Source organism: Mytilus trossulus, chromosome 2 (genome assembly GCF_036588685.1).
Source record: "Mytilus trossulus isolate FHL-02 chromosome 2, PNRI_Mtr1.1.1.hap1, whole genome shotgun sequence".
NCBI classification, from domain to species: domain Eukaryota; kingdom Metazoa; phylum Mollusca; class Bivalvia; order Mytilida; family Mytilidae; genus Mytilus; species Mytilus trossulus.
This window is the reverse complement of record NC_086374.1, coordinates 40,337,508-40,355,578: the sequence shown is the minus strand read 5'-3', so window position 1 is coordinate 40,355,578 and position 18,071 is coordinate 40,337,508. Positions and strand designations below refer to the sequence as shown.

At 31.4% G+C, this 18,071-nt stretch overlaps 1 protein-coding gene across 1 annotated transcript in view; it reads left to right on the top strand.

The window, feature by feature from the left end:
- The window catches only part of LOC134707216 (general transcription factor 3C polypeptide 5-like), a 52,735-nt gene that overhangs the window by 19,675 nt on the left and 14,989 nt on the right, over positions 1 to 18,071 (top strand). The window contains exons 5-7 of the mRNA XM_063566807.1: positions 3,354 to 3,561; positions 5,008 to 5,174; positions 7,307 to 7,417. Of these exons, the coding sequence (XP_063422877.1) occupies positions 3,354 to 3,561; positions 5,008 to 5,174; positions 7,307 to 7,417 (486 nt within the window). The remainder of the gene's footprint in view (positions 1 to 3,353; positions 3,562 to 5,007; positions 5,175 to 7,306; positions 7,418 to 18,071) is intronic.

Below are 18,071 nucleotides of genomic sequence, written 5' to 3'. Positions count from 1 at the left end.
GAATTGCTCAAAAGCAACAAAAAAAATTATGTTCATTAGACCACATTCATTCTGTGTCAGAAACCCATGCTGTGTCAACTATTTAATGATAATCCAAATTCAGAGCTGTATCCAGCTTGAATGTTGTGTCCATACTAGCCCCAACCTTTCAGGGTTCAACCTCTGCCATTGTAAAAAACTGTGCCCTGGGAGCATCTGGTTACATATAGAATACATGCTTTCAGAAACTAAATATTAGCCATACCTTGACAAGATGTAAAGTGTATGAATTTGGAAGTTTGATGTTAGATTTTGCAGAGCAGGGATAGCTTTTAAAGTTTTTATCTGAAAGTCCTATGCTTTTGAAATTTAAAAAAAACAACAACCCCAAATACACGTATGAGGATTTTAAACATATCTAAGTAGCCAAATGATACAAGCGCAGGAAGACCAATAATAAACAGCTTTGTTTGTAAAATGGCCACTTTTAAGTGACATACTGAAAGACAGAATACAGTGAAAACGTTTGTAAAAATGAATTTTTATACGACCGCAAAATTTGAAATTTTTTTCGTTGTATATTGCTATCATGTTGGCGTCGTCGTCTGCGTCGTCGTCGTCGTCGTCTGAATACTTTTAGTTTTTCGCGCTCTAACTTTAGTAAAAGTGAATAGAAATCTATGAAATTTTAACACAAGGTTTATGACCACAAAAGGAAGGTTGGTATTGATTTTGGAAGTTTTGGTTTCAACAGTTTAGGAATTAGGGGCCAAAAAGGGCCCAAATAAGCATTTTCTTGGTTTTCGCACTATAACTTTAGTTTATGTTAATAGAAATCTATGAAATTTTAACACAAGGTTTATGACCACAAAAGAAAGGTTGGGATTGATTTTGGGAGTTTTGGTTTCAACAGTTTAGGAATAAGGGGCCAAAAAAGGGCCCAAATAAGCATTATTCTTGGTTTTCGCACAATAACTTTAGTTTAAGTAAATAGAAATCAATGAAATTCAAATACAATGTATATGACCACAAAAGGAAGGTTGGTATTGATTTTGGGAGTTTAGGTCCCAACAGTTTAGGAATAAGGGGCCAAAAAGGGACCCAAATAAGCATTTTTCTTGGTTTTCGCACCATAACGTCAGTATAAGTGAATAGAAATCTATGAAATTTAAACACAAGGTTTATGACCATAAAAGGAAGGTTGGTATTGATTTTGGGAGTTTTGGTCCCAACAGTTTAGAAATAAGGGGCCCAAAGGGTCCAAAATTAAACTTTGTTTGATTTCATCAAAATTGAATAATCGGTGTTCTTTGATATGCCGAATCTAACTGTGTATGTAGATTCTTAATTTTTGGTCCCGTTTTCTTATTGGTCTACATTAAGGTCCAAAGGGTCCAAAATTAAACTTAGTTTGATTTTGACAAAAAATGAATTGGTTGGGTTCTTTGATATGCTGAATCTAAAAATGTACTTAGATTCTTGATTTTTGGCCCAGTTTTCATGTTGGTCCAAATCGGGGTCCAAAATTAAACTTTGTTTGATTTCATCAAAAATTGAATAAATGGGGTTCTTTGATATGCCAAATCTAACTGTGTATGTAGATTCTTCATTTTTGGTCATGTTTTCAAATTGGTCTACATTAAAGACCAAAGGGTCCAAAATTGAATTTAGTTTGATTTTAACAAAAATTGAAATCTTGGGGTTCTTTGATATGCTGAATCCAAACATGTAATTAAATTTTTGATTATGGGCCCAGTTTTCAAGTTGGTCCAAATCAGGATCTAAAATTATTATATTAAGTATTGTACAATAGCAAGTCTTTTCAATTGCAAAGTATTGCACAATGGCAAGAAATATCTAATTGCACAATATTGTGAAATAGCAATTTTTTTTTTAATTAGAGTTATCTTTCTTTGTCCAGAATAGTAAGCAAGAAATATCTAATTGCAAAATATTGTGCAATAGCAAGATTTTTTTTAATTAGAGTTATCTTTCTTTGTCCAGAATCAACTTAAATCTTTGTTATATACAATATACAATGCATGTTCACTTTTTACTACCAACTGATAAATTAAAATAATCTTTACCATTCAGTGATAACAAGCATTTTTTTTACATCTTAATATTTTATGATGCATTTAAATGAGTAGTTATTGTTGCAAACTCCATTAGAAATTTTAATTGAGATTAGTTTTGGAATAAGGGAAAGGGAGATGTGATTAAAAAAATTGCGTTCAATTTTTCTCATTTGAAATTTCATAAATAAAAAGAAAATTTCTTCAAACATTTTTTTGAGAGGATTGATATTCAACAGCATAGTGAATTGCTCTAAGAGAAAACAAAAATTTTAAGTTCGTTAGAACACATTCATTCTGTGTCAGAAACCTATGCTGTGTCAACTATTTAATCACAATCCAAATTTAGAGTTGAATCCAGCTTGAATGTTGTGTCCATACTTACCCCAACCGTTCAGGGTTCAACCTCTGCGGTCGTATAAAGCTACGCCCTGCGGAGCATCTGGTTGAGAAATAGTTTGTTGAAAATTTGCAGAAGCTTTTTTTTTTAAATTGAATGATTAATTAAGAATGAAAGATCACTTTCATGAATATGCCATTTTAGGTTTATCACTGAATTTTAAAGAATCCACATATAAATAAAAAGTAAAAAAATATTGAGTTATCTCCCCTCACCTGTGTATTTTATAAATGGAAATAGGATCACACATGTTTCTGGTGAAGCTTTTACTAGTTTATTCTCTGGACCTACCTGAGTCAAATTTTTAATGAACAGTGAACAGAAAGAACTTTGAAATTCCTCATACATGTAATATTTCAAAGAGATGAAAATCATTATCCTTAATTCTAATTGATAAAATTTAAAACATTATACAAAATCGACCAGTTTCCCAAAGATTTTCTATCAATCATTTATTAATGTTCTGTGTTTAGTACTTTTCTGAAAAATGTCACAAAGTATACACGTTTAACTAATTGAACTTCCACTTCACTTCTTCTTCCAATTAAGCGGCTGCAATCAACTGTCTGATTATTCTGCCACTGTATGTTGCGCATGAAGTCCAAAGAAAATTCCGGTATAGATTTTGGATAGCATGACATTTTCCTTATATCAGTTATATCAGGGGAACATGGTAACATCCAGAATGAGTTGTTCTTGATGCTCGGCTTATTTCATAATGTTGCATCTATGTTAACTAGGCAATTAGTAATTTTGAACATTTCCTTATCATGTCTAAAACTGCTGGACCAGTTTCAAACAAACATGAAGAAACTAAGCGTGAAAGTTCTTATTTTCTTAATAAATGATCAGCATATATTTGCAACTTAAATAAAGTATAAAGCACTGTTTTATTACAGCTTTTTGAAACACGTCCTATTTGGTCAAGAGCTGCATTGAATTACCATTTCACAGGATTTAAGGACAAACTGAAGTATTTGTTACCATTGGTAGCTTTTTATTACACGAATGGTCCATGGAGGTGTTTGTGGACCAAATATGGATATGATCCAAAAAAACATCCAGAGGCTAAGATGTATCAAACTATTGACTATAGAAAAAGACAAGGTAAAAATCAAAAGTTTATATGTTAATCTTATATCTCGTCATAATTATGATATTTGTCATTCTGAAAATAAGGCTCCATATTATCAAAATCAGTGTGTTGCTTTATTGCTATTCTCAAAATAATGAAAAGAAGAACATTTGAAATGAAAGAAACCAGCAAAATGATAAAGCAAAAATATAGAATAAACTGTGAAGGACTTTGAAACAGACATGTTTTCTATAAAAATTCTGTTGTTTTCGATCAATAATGTAAAAGACCAGATGCCACCAAACTTTATGTTAATGATACATTTATAAGTCTTTAAAAATAGTAATTTACCCATAAAGATACTGTTATGTTTGTGGAAAGAAATGTGATTGATAGTCCTAACAAGCATGTGTGATGCCAGTTATTGCTACAGATAAAGAAAACTTGATTCCAAAACATTCAGTGGAAAATAAATATATTTTGACTGATATACTTTAATGGTTTTGTGTGGAAGTCATGTCTTACTAAGATACATGTACTACAAGTTGTAGGATGAGATACTACTAAATAGAGATGTCCCTTTGTGAGAATATCAGTATCCATGCAAAACCTAATTCTTCACTGAATTTAATTTAAGTTAAGATTGAATTTTCATCAGTTAGGATTATTTAGATTCATTTAAATTTTTATGTGTACTTTAATGAGTTGGTCTCCATTCAAGTTGTCAAAGTATATTTGTTCTGCCTAGTAGATGTTCCACTGGAAACTTTGTTATAAACAATGTCATAATATCTATTCCTGTTGGAACAAATATTCTATACAATTTATTCCATTAGGAGCATATACCATGTATACTGTAATATTTATTTAAGGAATGACTGTAACATTTTTTCTATCTATGAAGAAATAACATAAAAAAAATGGTGCACACTGAATAACGCGCGTAGCAGGTTATTTAACAGTGTGCACCACATTTTTTATGTTATTTCGAATAGACAGAAAAAATATTACAGTCATTTCTTATAAATTAATTTTAAATTCCATTTTAAACCCTAGAAAACCATGAAAAAATGTTGATGATGTCACAGTTACATGACTAAATTATGTCTATGGGCTCAGAAGATGGGTTACATCAAAAATCAAATTATTCCTGTGGAAATAATATTCCAGAATATTTCTTACTTTTGGAACTTATATAATGAAGGAACTTCTATTCTGTGGCAAAGTAACTTTAAATTACTTGCTTTTATGTCATTGTTTCACTTCCCTAAGGTGACCACTCTTTGTATATTTTAGTATATGTATACCAGTATATAATTATGCTTATATTAATTAATATCTGAGTGTATTTTTCATGCACTGGTCAGTTTCATAGGTTAAAATACAATGTATATAACTAGGAATTTTTTATTCAATCAATGGAATAAAATGATATACTGGATATACATGATATAAGAACCTTTGATTTTCCTTTGTAGCTTCCTGTGGAGATATGGTGGCAATAAAATGTAAGAGATCAGAAAATACCTTGGCATTCCCAGCTCTGAAACGTAATGCACCAAATGTTCCTAAAATAGATCTGGAGAGTCTTGATATAAACAAACCAAGTGGTAGTAAACAAAAACCAGGAGCAACAACAGAATCAGTAAATATTAGTTTACTAACTAACAGAAAAATAAATAACATTTTTAGCTCACCTGGCCTGAAGCTTTTCTCATCACTTTGCGTCCGACGTCGTCATCATTAACTTTTACAAAAATCTTCTCCTCTGAAACTACTGGGCCAAATCACACCAAACTTGGCCACAATCATCATTGAGGTATCTAGTTTAAAAAATGTGTCCAGTGACCCGGCCAATCAAGATGGCCGCCATGGCTAAAAAAAGTAAAATGCAGTTTTTGGCTTATAACTTAAAACCAAAGCATTTAGAGCAAATCTGACAGATGTAAAATTGTTTATCAGGTCAAGATCTATCTGCCCTGAAATTTTCAGATGAATTGGACAACCCGTTGTTAGGTTGCTGTCCCTCAATTGGTAATTTTAAGGAAATTTTGCTGTTTTTGGTGATTATCATGGATATAATTATAGATAGAGATAAACTGTTAACAGCAATAATGTTCATCAAAGTAAGATTTACAAATAAGTCATCATGACCGAAATGGTCAATTCACCCCCTAAAGAGTTATTGTCCTTTATAGACAATTTTTAACAATTTTCATAAAATTTGTAATTTTTACTAACATTTTCCACAGAAACTACTGGGCCAAGTTCATTATAGATAGAGATAATTGTAAGCAGCAAGAATGATCAGTAAAGTAAGATGTACAAACACATTACCATCACCAAAACACAATTTTTGTCATGAATCCATTTGCGTCCTTTGTTTAATATTCACATAGACCTAGGTGAGCGACACAGGCTCATTAGAGCTTCTAGTTTGTTATAATCTTGAATATTGTTATAGATAGAGATAAACTGTAAACAGTAATAATGTACAGCAAAGTAAGACCTAAAAATAAGTCAACATGACCAAAATTGTCAATTGACCCCCTAAGGAGTTATTGCCCTTTATAGTCATATTTAAACAATTTTCATAAAATTTGTAAATTTTTACCAACATTTTCCACTGAAACTATTGGGCCTATTTCATTATAGATATAGATAATTGTAAACAGCAAGAATGTTTAGTAAAGTAAGATGTACAAACACATCACCATCACAATCACCAAAACACAATTTGGTCTTGAATCAATCTGCGTCCTTTGTTTAATATTCAAATAGACCAAGGTGAGCGACACAGGCTCTTTAGAGGCTCTAGTTTTTAAAAACAACTATAAGTCACTGTATAGCCTTCAACAATGAGCAAAATCCATTACATATAGTATGCTATAAAAGACACTGAAATGACAAATGTAAAACAATTTCAAAGAGAAAATTAAACACCTAATTTATGTACAAAATAATGAATGCAAATCAAATATGATACACAGAAACAAACAACAACTGAATTACAGGCTCCTGGCTAGGGACAGGCAGATACAGAATATGCAGAATAGAATACTTTCCAATTATCAGTTATGTTTCAATTTCACTAATTTTTAACAAAGGGAAATCACATGTAGGTAAGACAAACTGTATCCCTGTCATTTCAAAGAAAGTTCAATGAGCATGAAATTGGTTAATGAGAGTTAATATAGGGAATTAATGCTGAGAAGTTGCTTTTTGTCTTTGAACATTGACAATCAGTCACAACAAAAAAATAACCATATTGTGCTGACTATTAAAGGCAGTATGTTTTTTCTATTAACAATTTGACTAAACTTCAAGTATTGATGCAATTAAGTCAAATTGAATGCGATAGTAGACACCATTTACACGTGTTTAGATGCTCGAGTGTCTAAAAACAATGAAACATGATATAAGCCTTTTCCTGCTTGCTTCTAGTCTTATAAATTCAATAATATTAGTCATTTAGAAGTGAGCAGCTATGAATATTAGGAAAGTGAGTAGATTAGGAATCCCAATTAACAATGATATGAAGAGATTTTTTTGCCTCAGTTAGACTTAGATTTGAACAATGATAAGCAAGCAGACATGTGTACCAGACCAGTGACTTGGATTGACAGTTGTCTTATTGGCACTCATACTACATTATCTTATTTATACAGGTAAGTAATATTTGAAATATCTCCTTTTCTACAGCTCTATTTACTTAATTAATATATATTAAAAATCTATGATATGTATATATACTTATTACAACATTTTATCTTTCAGGAACCAGTACATATATACAGACCAGATAGGTTACCACCATGTAGGCAAATGTTTTACCAAATTTGTGATATACAAGTTGATGAAGTTCAAGATTTAGTTAAAAAAGGAAAGGTTAGTATTACATTTATAAGAATTAATGACAAAGTGTCCCTATGTTATCACTTTCCAAGAAGGGGAACTATTAAAACCATTGCATCCTGATAACCTCTTTTAGACAGTTGTCCCAAGCAGATCTATCTTGACAGATTTGTTTTGGGTGGTCATATTTAAAAAGGAAATTCTGGTAGAATGATAAAAAGCTGTGATTCGTGTGTACAGTTTGGATACTTTTTATAATACTGTGATTATTTTGATTCTTTCAATAAAGATTCTGAACAAATAAGATATGTCTGTTGTGTACCACACACACTACATAACTTTTAAAAAACATAAAAACAGAACCAGTTATAACTAATCTATAAATAAATTTGTGACCTGCCAGCAATATGAAATATTATACTGCTTTTCAAACTATAACAATGAGTTTATTAATGTAAGTTTTATAGAAAATTGTATTGTAATCGCTCTGAAGTAAATAATTCTTGCCAAATACAAATGTATCTATGAAATCAAGGGTGTATATCAGCAATGTCTTAGACGAATTCCAGAATCAGCGCTGATCAATTATTTTTACAGGAGTTATGTCCTTAGACATTAAATTGTATAGAAAAATGCACTGTAAGCACTCACAAATATACAAGTTGTGCCAAATAGTTATGAAATTTACATTTAAGATTGACATCAGCAATGTGTTGGTTGAGTTTGAAAATTAGTGTGAAAAATTTTGTTAGCACAGTAGTTAAGCTTGGAAATATCAATCACATTGAACATTGCAGTGTACACACTCAGACTCTCTCATCTACATTTCTTTTTTAGATTGTTGTGAAAATCATATTATGTATTTATATCTGCAATGTCTTGGATGACTTTGAGTACAAGTCTATAGATTGCTACTTAAGGTGGTACATTTTGTACCTAACACTACAGGGAGATAACTCTGTAAAATCAATTTAATGTTTTAATTACATTGTGTTGGTAATGGAATACTAAGCTTCTCAATGATCAAAATGAGTGTTTGTCAAACTCCTATATAACCAGTGTATTTTTTTCTGATAAAACAGTTGGTTCAATTTTTTCATAATTTTTATACGACCGCAAAATTTGAAAAAAATTTCGTCGTATATTGTTATATTTTTATGAAAGGGTCAAAGTAAATACTATGTCAAAATTTTAAGAAAATTAAACGAGCCAAATTAATTTTAGTCCAAGTGTTGGGTACCACTTTAAGGTAGTTGGGTTCTTTTCCTGCATCTTAGATTTTGAAATAGCAGATAACAATTGGTTAAATGAAATGTCAAAATTTGGAGAATAGTATGTAATTCATATGAAAGACTATTAAAGTAATACAGAAAATTATGAAAATTATATGTTTTATTAATATGCTGTATTTTACTAAAACAATATTTTTGTTTCATTCATTTTTTCAACGTTGCCTTATGAATGAACAGGTTTCTGAAGATAACAGACAAATCAATTTTACATTGTCCACGAAATTCCACTTTAATGTTTAATAAAGACATCTGAAAATTATATAAATTATATTAGAGCAAAGAAGTCAGAAGAATTAAAAAAAATTCAGAATGTCTAAGGGACATTAACTTAGCCAAAACAATATTTTCCTATACAAGTAAATAAAATACACTTGTATAAGTATCCTACAAATATACTTATGTAAGTAAATTGATATTACTTCTTCAAGTAAATACCCCGGACTGAGGGGAGATAACTCAGATAAATACTTTTCTATTTAGAATGTGTTCTGATTTTACCAATTTTATTATGTAGCAAGAAAAAGACTTAGAGTGGTGACCCCATTTTATTTCTTTTTCCTTTCTGAAAGTATATTTTTAAGCTATCTTTTCATATTTTATCTTAAAATTTTATGGTGTAGTTTTATTTTTATTTTTTGGTTTTCCTTGCATAACCTATGCACATGTACAACATGTACAAAATATGACAGTTTTGTCCCACCAGTAGCGTGAAAAGAAAGCCCAGTTACCCATACAAAATATTATATATTTTTTTTAAAGCATGACATAAACAACATTTTGACAAGCTATTAAAAATTCTATGGATTTTAAGTATTGTACAATAAAAGGTTTATGTAAAATTTCAAAATTTTCAGTTCTTAGACTGCATTCATTCTGTGTTAGAGACCTATGCTGTGTCAAATATTCAATCACAATCCAAATTCAGAGCTGTATCAGCTTGACTGTTGTGTTAGAACTTGCCTCAGCCATTCAGGGTTCTTGATTTCTTTCACTTTTGTCTTTCAGGACTTCTGACCCTTTGTTGCTTTTAACTTTACACATATAAATGTAAAAGAAACCTTGTTTGCTGTCATTTTACTGCATTTTTTCATTTATATTTTTTCAAATCAATGTCATTATAAATAATTTGTTTCGACCATTTAACTCATGTGGACTATTGAAGTTCTCTTGACATTAACTTCTTCACTTACATCTTTGTGATGCCAAACTAGATAAAGTAAATTTGACCAATATATTATGCTTTAGTGACTATTATAGTCAAGATTGTAATTCTTTTGTGTTTTAAGTTTATTTCACAGATACTTAAAAACATATATAGCATCAGGCAAGTATGCGTCATAGAGATTGTACCAGATTATCATAGCCAATAATAATAGGTGATGATGCCCTACATTTCAAAATTCAAAGACTAAAGTTCTGAGTTTCATGCTCTGTTCCTAACCTAGGTTATTCTTTGACTTACATTTAGCAGTTTATTATAGAATGGATCCTATAATGAACACAATTGTCTACCATTTAATGAAACCTATCTGATGTACATTTTATCAGATTTAAGTTTATTAGGGCTCCTGCTGAATGGCTGGTTGCCCTATAGTGATAAGTTTGTCCCTCTGTCTGTCTGTCCATAACAAATTGTGTCTAGAGAACAGTTATAGTTTCATACTTATTCTTGACATGCTTATTGCCCAACACTAGAGGGTGTGTGATAATGTTTGTACAACTTCCTAGGTCAAAGGTCAAGGTCAAAAACTTTGGTTTCAGTTGGCAACCCCATGTTCTATGGTAAAGATGGTGTCTGCTCTATATCCAAAGAAACTTTATAATTTCAAAGTTGTTTATACTTGCTATCTCTATTAACCAACACCAGAGGGTGTGTCATAAAGTATGTACAACTTCCTAAGTTAAAGGTCAAGGTCAAAAACTTTGGTTTCAGTTGGTAACCCCATGTTCTATGGTAAAGATGGTGTCTGCTCTATATCTGAAGAAACTTTATAATTTCTAAGGTTATACCTGCCATCTCTATTAACCAACAGTAGAGGGTGTGTCATAAAGTATGTACAACTTCCTAGGTTAAAGGTCAAGGTCAAAAACTTTGGTTTTAGTTGACAATCCCTTGTCCTGTGGTAAAGATACAGTTTGTTTTTACCACATGTTATTCACAGCAGGGCCCACATAGATGGCTCCCATCTCAATGATGTCAAGTTTCACCAGTATTCTCCAGTATTTTTGGAAAGTTTGCTATAGCTTGCTATTGCTACTTTCCATAGCCATCGGCCTCAAACTTATGGTGACAGATTATCGCCATTTATTCTGATCCGAGATAATTTAGTACTATTTCTAGTGTTTGAATTCTGATTCTTGGAAGGTTCTTTTAAAATTTTGAGTAACTTCTCGTTTGACTGAAAAGATTACAGCTTTAATAAAAAAAAAGAGACGATTCAGATGAATTTAACTTCATTTTGAAAATGAGTATCTCAAACACTACTTCGCAGATCTGCCATACGCTGAAGAGAAAATCACAAGAAATCTACGTCAGATTGCGTCAGTTTCATTCATGAAAATTTCATGAATGAACATTTTCCGCTCTACTTTTACCTGTTTACAATGTACGTACGTAAACTTGGTAAAAGCCCGAGAGTATCGAAAAAATCAGGAATGAGGTGCAAGCCGTCGGATAATTGACAAGTGATAATGGTTTGTTATAACAATATAGAATATAAAATACTCGATAAGTATATGTCTAATGTCTTAGTAATGGACGAGTATAGGTTAATACGGCACCGGTTTTCATAAAAAAGAATAATTTTAAAATGCATTGTTTTTGTCTAAACATCGATCGAAAGGTTTTGATGCCAAAAATAATTTGAAAACTTTTAATTCCGTTATTTAAATACATTCCAATGTGGATATAAGGACCTTCACTCGTTCAGCATGCTCAAGTGGATCAAAATTGACAACAGAAAAACATTGACCAACGTCAATTCTTCTTCAGTCTTCTTCAAGTTCCAATAATTTACGTCATACCACCTCTGGCTCTGGTGTATTATTTCAAATTCGTATCATATAGCATCCACATTAAAAGCAACCAGGTCAGCATCTACTTCTTGAATAACATAGCTCAGGGTATGAAGACAAGTGCTGTAGAAATGATTAAGGTTCATGAAATTATGATGATGTGTACCCTTTGGCTTAAATGGTATCGGGATCGTTCGCCCTGATTACATGTTCGCCCTGGGTTCGTTCGCACTGAGTTTGTTCACCCTTATAGTCCGTTCGTCCTGGGTTCAGAGACCAGATAACATAATACCCCTCTACTATCATAGGTGGGGCATAAAAATCAGTTAAAAATCAAAGAAAATGACTGCAATCAGGGAAAATCTCTTTCTGCAATGCATACTCGGTATCAGATAGTGTCAATGACTATGTCCACATTCTTCCCATAGTTATTTGCCCACTGTTACTTAATAGGGATTTTTTTAGTAGGGGGTCACAACATACTTATGAAACATCATTTTAAGGGGGGTCATTATGTGGTTCATAAAAATTATGGGGGGGGGGGGTGCCAACAAAACTTTTTGATGTGAAAATTTGAACCGACCCCCTCAGTTGATAAATAATGACCTTTCCCTAAAATTCTTGGCTGCATTGTTACACTTTATTTTATAATTACTGTTGATTAAATTTTGATTGCTGATTAGGTATCATTTCAATCTTTGTTATCACTGATTGTTATATGAATTGTCTTTGTTGGATTAATAATGAAAATAACATTTTTCTCAAATAAAATAGTCAGCTTGGATGGGTAAAAACACTGATGACAAGTGATCAATGTACAGCAGTGTGATTGTGCTTTTGGTATTTGTTTTACTAATAGTACTTTTAGTAATTCAATTTAATAGTGAATGTACAGAAACTTATAACCTAGTCCTAGTAGTAGTAGCTATAAACACATGATAAATCGTAAATATTCGTCCAAATTGTAGACTGACTTCGACACATTCAATTATATACACACAACTCAACACTCTATATAAATTAAAAAATAAAATCAGGGCGAACGGACTCAGGGCAAACAGGTATTAGGGCGAACCGGAATCAGGGCTGCATTTCACCTCAAAATTTATATAGATTACAGACAAACATGTGCATAGCATGCCCTATTTAAATAGAAATTCAATTACTTTGTCATCCAAACACAGAGGCAATGATTACCATAATATATCAAACGAATGGCTTACAACAAAAAAATTATGAATCTAGCCTATATAAACCTTTTATTCATGTGGTCATACTGCTGTTGTTATGCTCCCACCGTATTGAGTTTTATCCTTGTTCTTCTGTAAGTATGTACATTCTTCTCTTACTTATAAGTACCTCCGTATATATCCCAAAATTCGTTTCTATTCTCTTACTTTAGTTTGCCTGAACCAAATTGTATGAAACTGATACGCAATGCTTATAACCACAATTCACAAGTTAAGTTTGAATTTTTGTTGCGTAACTTGTACCATTCTAGCGTTTAATGCTACTTTACAAAAAGAAAAGTTGCTGGAAATTTAAGTTTCTGTTCTCTAAGTATATAGTTTGTCTTAACCAAATGTTATGAAACTTATACACAATTCTCGTTACCACAAACACTGATCAAGTTTGAATTTGTGGATTTATTTTTACTGCTCTAGGGTTGTGCTTTGTTACAAATGAAACCAGATGCTCTGCAGGGCACAGCTTTATACGACCGCAGAAGTCGAACCCTGAACAGTTTGGACAAGTATAGACACAACATTCAAGCTTGATACAGTTCTGAATTTGGATTGCGATCAAATTGTTGACATAACATATTGGGTTCTGACACAAAACAAATGTCAAGATCTTACAATTTTATTGCACAATACTGTATATTTAGAATGAATACACAATGTGTATTAGCCCATAATTCAGATCAAGTAAACATTTTGGTAGTGTCACATTTACAGTTCATGAGTTTATAACGTTAATGCTAGCGAGGGCATCATTTGAGTCCCATGGACATGTTCCCTATTTTTGATAAAAGCCTTTAAAATAAATTCATTTTCTTTACAGTTGTATTGATTTAAGTTTTGCAAAGAACCAATGCTATCCAAAAGAGTCCAAAGAATGAAAATGTATTAATAACTATAGGCCACAATAAAGGTCGTCTATAATGGGAAAATGTTTGTACCATATACATGTACATGTAGAAAGCTTTAACAGGCCCCGATATGAAACATGTGGAACAATTCAAACAAAACAAAAAACTTATGTGTTAATTAACTAAAAACAAATATGAAGGACCTAAACCAATAGAAAAATACTAATTCACAGGACTTGAAGTTGACATGGCATGGGTACTTACAGAAATTAACAGAGCTTTCTGCATGTATATTTCATTATTTTAGATCTACAGTCATGAAAGTTTAAGGTTGCAATCATGAGAAAATATCAAAACTTTTTATGATAAACATAAAAAAAGTGATTTTTTATAATTACTGACGAGACAATGGTTTAGTTTAAAACATCAAATTAAAGCTGTGATGAAATACATATTTGAAATATACACGTCTATAACCTTTTTGGAATGATACACAGCTAAAGTTGCAAACTTTCCAGAGGTGCTATCCAGCACTTTGATTTCCTTGAAGTGATGCAATGGAAGTATTTGGATGAATTCAATGTTTTACATTAGTAGTGAAATCACTATTTAAAAAAAATATGTATAGTAACTTATTTCTGGATATTTTCCTAAACAAAGTGCATGTCATATGTGGTTCATGTATTTTTTAACAAGTGTGTAAATTTTAGCCTGAGCATAAAAAAGGAGATGTGGTATGATTGGCAATGAGACAACTCTTTACAAACTTAAGACACCGAATGACATGTATATTAACAAATATAATTCACTGTTCGACCATCAACAAGTAGCAAAACCCATACATGATACCTCATAGTTAGCTATTTTAAAAGACCCTGTAATGTCAAATGTAAACAAATTAAACAAAAAACAAATGGCCTTATTTATGTACAAAATAATTTTTACTTGTTAACATTGTTATGGACTGAATAAATATACTTAAAAATGCATCTCTGTTTTCAGTCAAGCTCTCAAAGCTCATATATTTTAGTATCAGCGATAAACACAATTAAAAGCATTGGAAACACTATTTCTGGCATATCTTTGACCTAATCTGATCAGCACAGGGAATGAACAAATGCATTATTAATAAACTTCTGGATAAAGTGACAATATAAAATTCCTAGGAAGATTTATATTTGGTAACTTAACACCCACAGCTCAATCCTCAGTAATGAATGATGCAATTGTATTTGATTGCTATGATTTGAATAACATATAATTCTCTCATAGTGACTACAACTAGGAAGCATTATCAGCTTACATCAAACATTTTGTACCAAATGTGTCAGACAAATTGATATTGAACATTTAATTATGCTTTATGAAGTCAGTTGTTACGTAATATGTCAGAATGTTTCTTCCAATATTGGACATTATTGAGACTGTAGAAAATTATCTGGCATTTTACAGTATCTTAAGAAGATTTTATAGATGAAATAATCTCTTGTGTTTTCTTTATTGATTTAAAAGATACTTGAATTTTTGTCTTGGAAATTCCTGTTTTGGTCTTATACATAACATTAAAGAATATATTGGGTAAACGTCAATAAGACAACAACCAACATGGCACATAAGCATTATAGATTTACTGAGATAGCTTTAATGAGTTACCCAACCAGTTTATCAATGAGTCTGTAATCACTTTCATGTGATATGTATAGCACTGTCAAAATAGTTCAAATTCCTATGATTGATTATGGAAGATTTTATTCACCATTTGCTAAAATGAGTGCTTTATACAGAAGAATTTTCTATGGTGCATTTCTAAAACATTACAAGGCTGTTCCATAAAAACATACATGGGACCCAGGGAAGGCACTTGCAAATCTCAACTATGGGGTGGGTGTGATTTATGTTTATGCAGAGTGAAAACTTTATTTGAAATATTGAGTTGCCTCTTCATAAAATAAGGAGATGTGGTATGATTGCCAATAAGACAACTATTCCCCATAGCTCAAATGAAGCAGATGTAAGCAATTATAGGCAACCTGACAGTCTTCAACATTGAGAAAAATCCACACCGTATGGTTGGATTTAAAAGGCCCTGATATGAAAAATTTGAAACAATTTAATTGAGAAAGATAAAGGCCTGATTTATAGTAAATCAATTTATGAAAAACAAATATGACAGACTGAATCAATGATAACCACTGAACTTCAGGCTGCTGACTTGGGACAAGCACATAAATAATGTTGCGGGTTTAACATGATGCTGAGTGATCAACCCTCCCCTAACCTAAGACAGTGGTGTAACAGTACAACATAAGATCAAACGATAAAAAATAGTTCAAAAAAACTTAACTCATCAAAGTACAAATTAAAATATATGTAACAAAAACGCAAAGTGAATACAGAGTGAACGTGGACTGTAACTGGTACATCCCAAAACAAAAAGACAATAACTACAGATCTGAGAGAACTCACAGTTTCTGTCAGCTAGTTCAAAGCTAAAAAAAAATAATAAAAAGTATCATGTATCTAAGACATAAATATCAACCAATTTAAAATGCAAGTTTAAATTATTGCATTTACAACTCGGTCGCATTTTTCTCAATAATAAAAACTTGCATTAATTTCTGAATTTACAATATTGGGCACCAGATAGAAGCAATTCAAAGTTATATCAAATACTTTTTTTTAAGTAAGATGAAAATAATGTAACTGTTTCAAACCAATGCTGAATCAACAATAATTTGATGTCTGAAAGCCATAAAACTTTGCTTGGTTTGTTTTGTTCTATAGATCTATTACATCAAATGTTGCTTAGTCACTTGTGTATTCGAATACATTTTCTACATTACGGTTTTCAAAGCTGTATTGAAAAACATTGTGATCACCAAGGGCAAACAATTGATAGTTTGAATCAGCAGTTCATTAATTTCAAATTAGATTTCCTGTTGGAGTTAGAGATGTCAATTTCTGTGGTGTAATTTGCGACATGAACCATGTTGGAATCATCAGAGAGACTTTACAAATATGGTAATGTCATACAGCTGATTGATATTACAAATCAATACTATCCTGTATGTTACATTCATATTGTAGTCTATGGTTCACTGAATTTCATTTCATAGCATACAGATAAACTCAATAGAAATCTATTATTGACTTCGGCTTTAATAGAAATATGAGTAATCAGGTGTAATTTTAAGCAGGAGAGTTCGCAGTTTCACCAATTTGATCAATAATAAAGTATTAAGAGTCACCTTTAATTAGAGATCAGATGGTATGAAGTTATATAATGTTAGACAAAAATTACCCAGTTTAACAAAGTTTTCTTTTTTGACTCAGCTGGTCCAAACATTTAACTTTGTATTTGTTTACTTTTTAAAAACCTTTCATGAGGATTATTTATAGATGTTATCTTTTGACCCTACTTGACAGTTAGTATGACACTGTTACTATAAAAAGAACTAGTTGGAAAAACAATCATTGTCTGCCTAGACAAAGTTGAAGGCTGTAAAGTGACCTATAAATGCTAAAATCCACATTATTTATAGCTCTGTTGGATAGTAGTCTCATTGGCAATCTAACCTTATCTGCCTATTCCATGTTATGTAATCATTTAATACCATACTATATTTATTATAATCTTGTCCATAGATCTAACATGAACTTATTTCCTTTTTAAAGCCCCTGCCCTAGCAGAAGGGGCATTAAGTTTTACCCTAGTTCCTCTGTATGTCTGTCTGTTTTTCTGCCTTTATGTCCCAAGATTGGTTTCCATTCCCCAACCGTTTGCATCAACCAAATGTTATGAAACTAAAACAATCCTTATTACCACAAAAAAACAAAGCACAGATCAAGTTTGAGTTTGGGTAGCGTCACTTTTACCATACTATTGTTCTTTACAAATGAAAAAAATGCTGAATTTTTTTTTCCTTTCTATAACTTTAGTTTGCCTCAAACAAATTTTATAAAGCTGAAGTGCAATGCTTATTACTACAAAACACAGACCAAGCTTAAACTTTGGTGTCTGCACTTTTACTATTCTTGAGTTATGCCCCTTTTATAAATGGAAAAAATATTGAATTTTTCATTTTTGTTCTCTAACTTAAGTTTGCTTCAATCAAGTGTTAAGAAACTTATACACAATGCTAATTACTACAAAAATCAGATCAAGTACAAGTTCAAATTAGGTAGTATCACTTTTACTGGTTATGATAAGTCATTATTCCTTTTGAATTATCTGAAAAAAGATGGCCACCGGAGAATTCCTGATTCTGATATAAGAGTTTTTCAGACA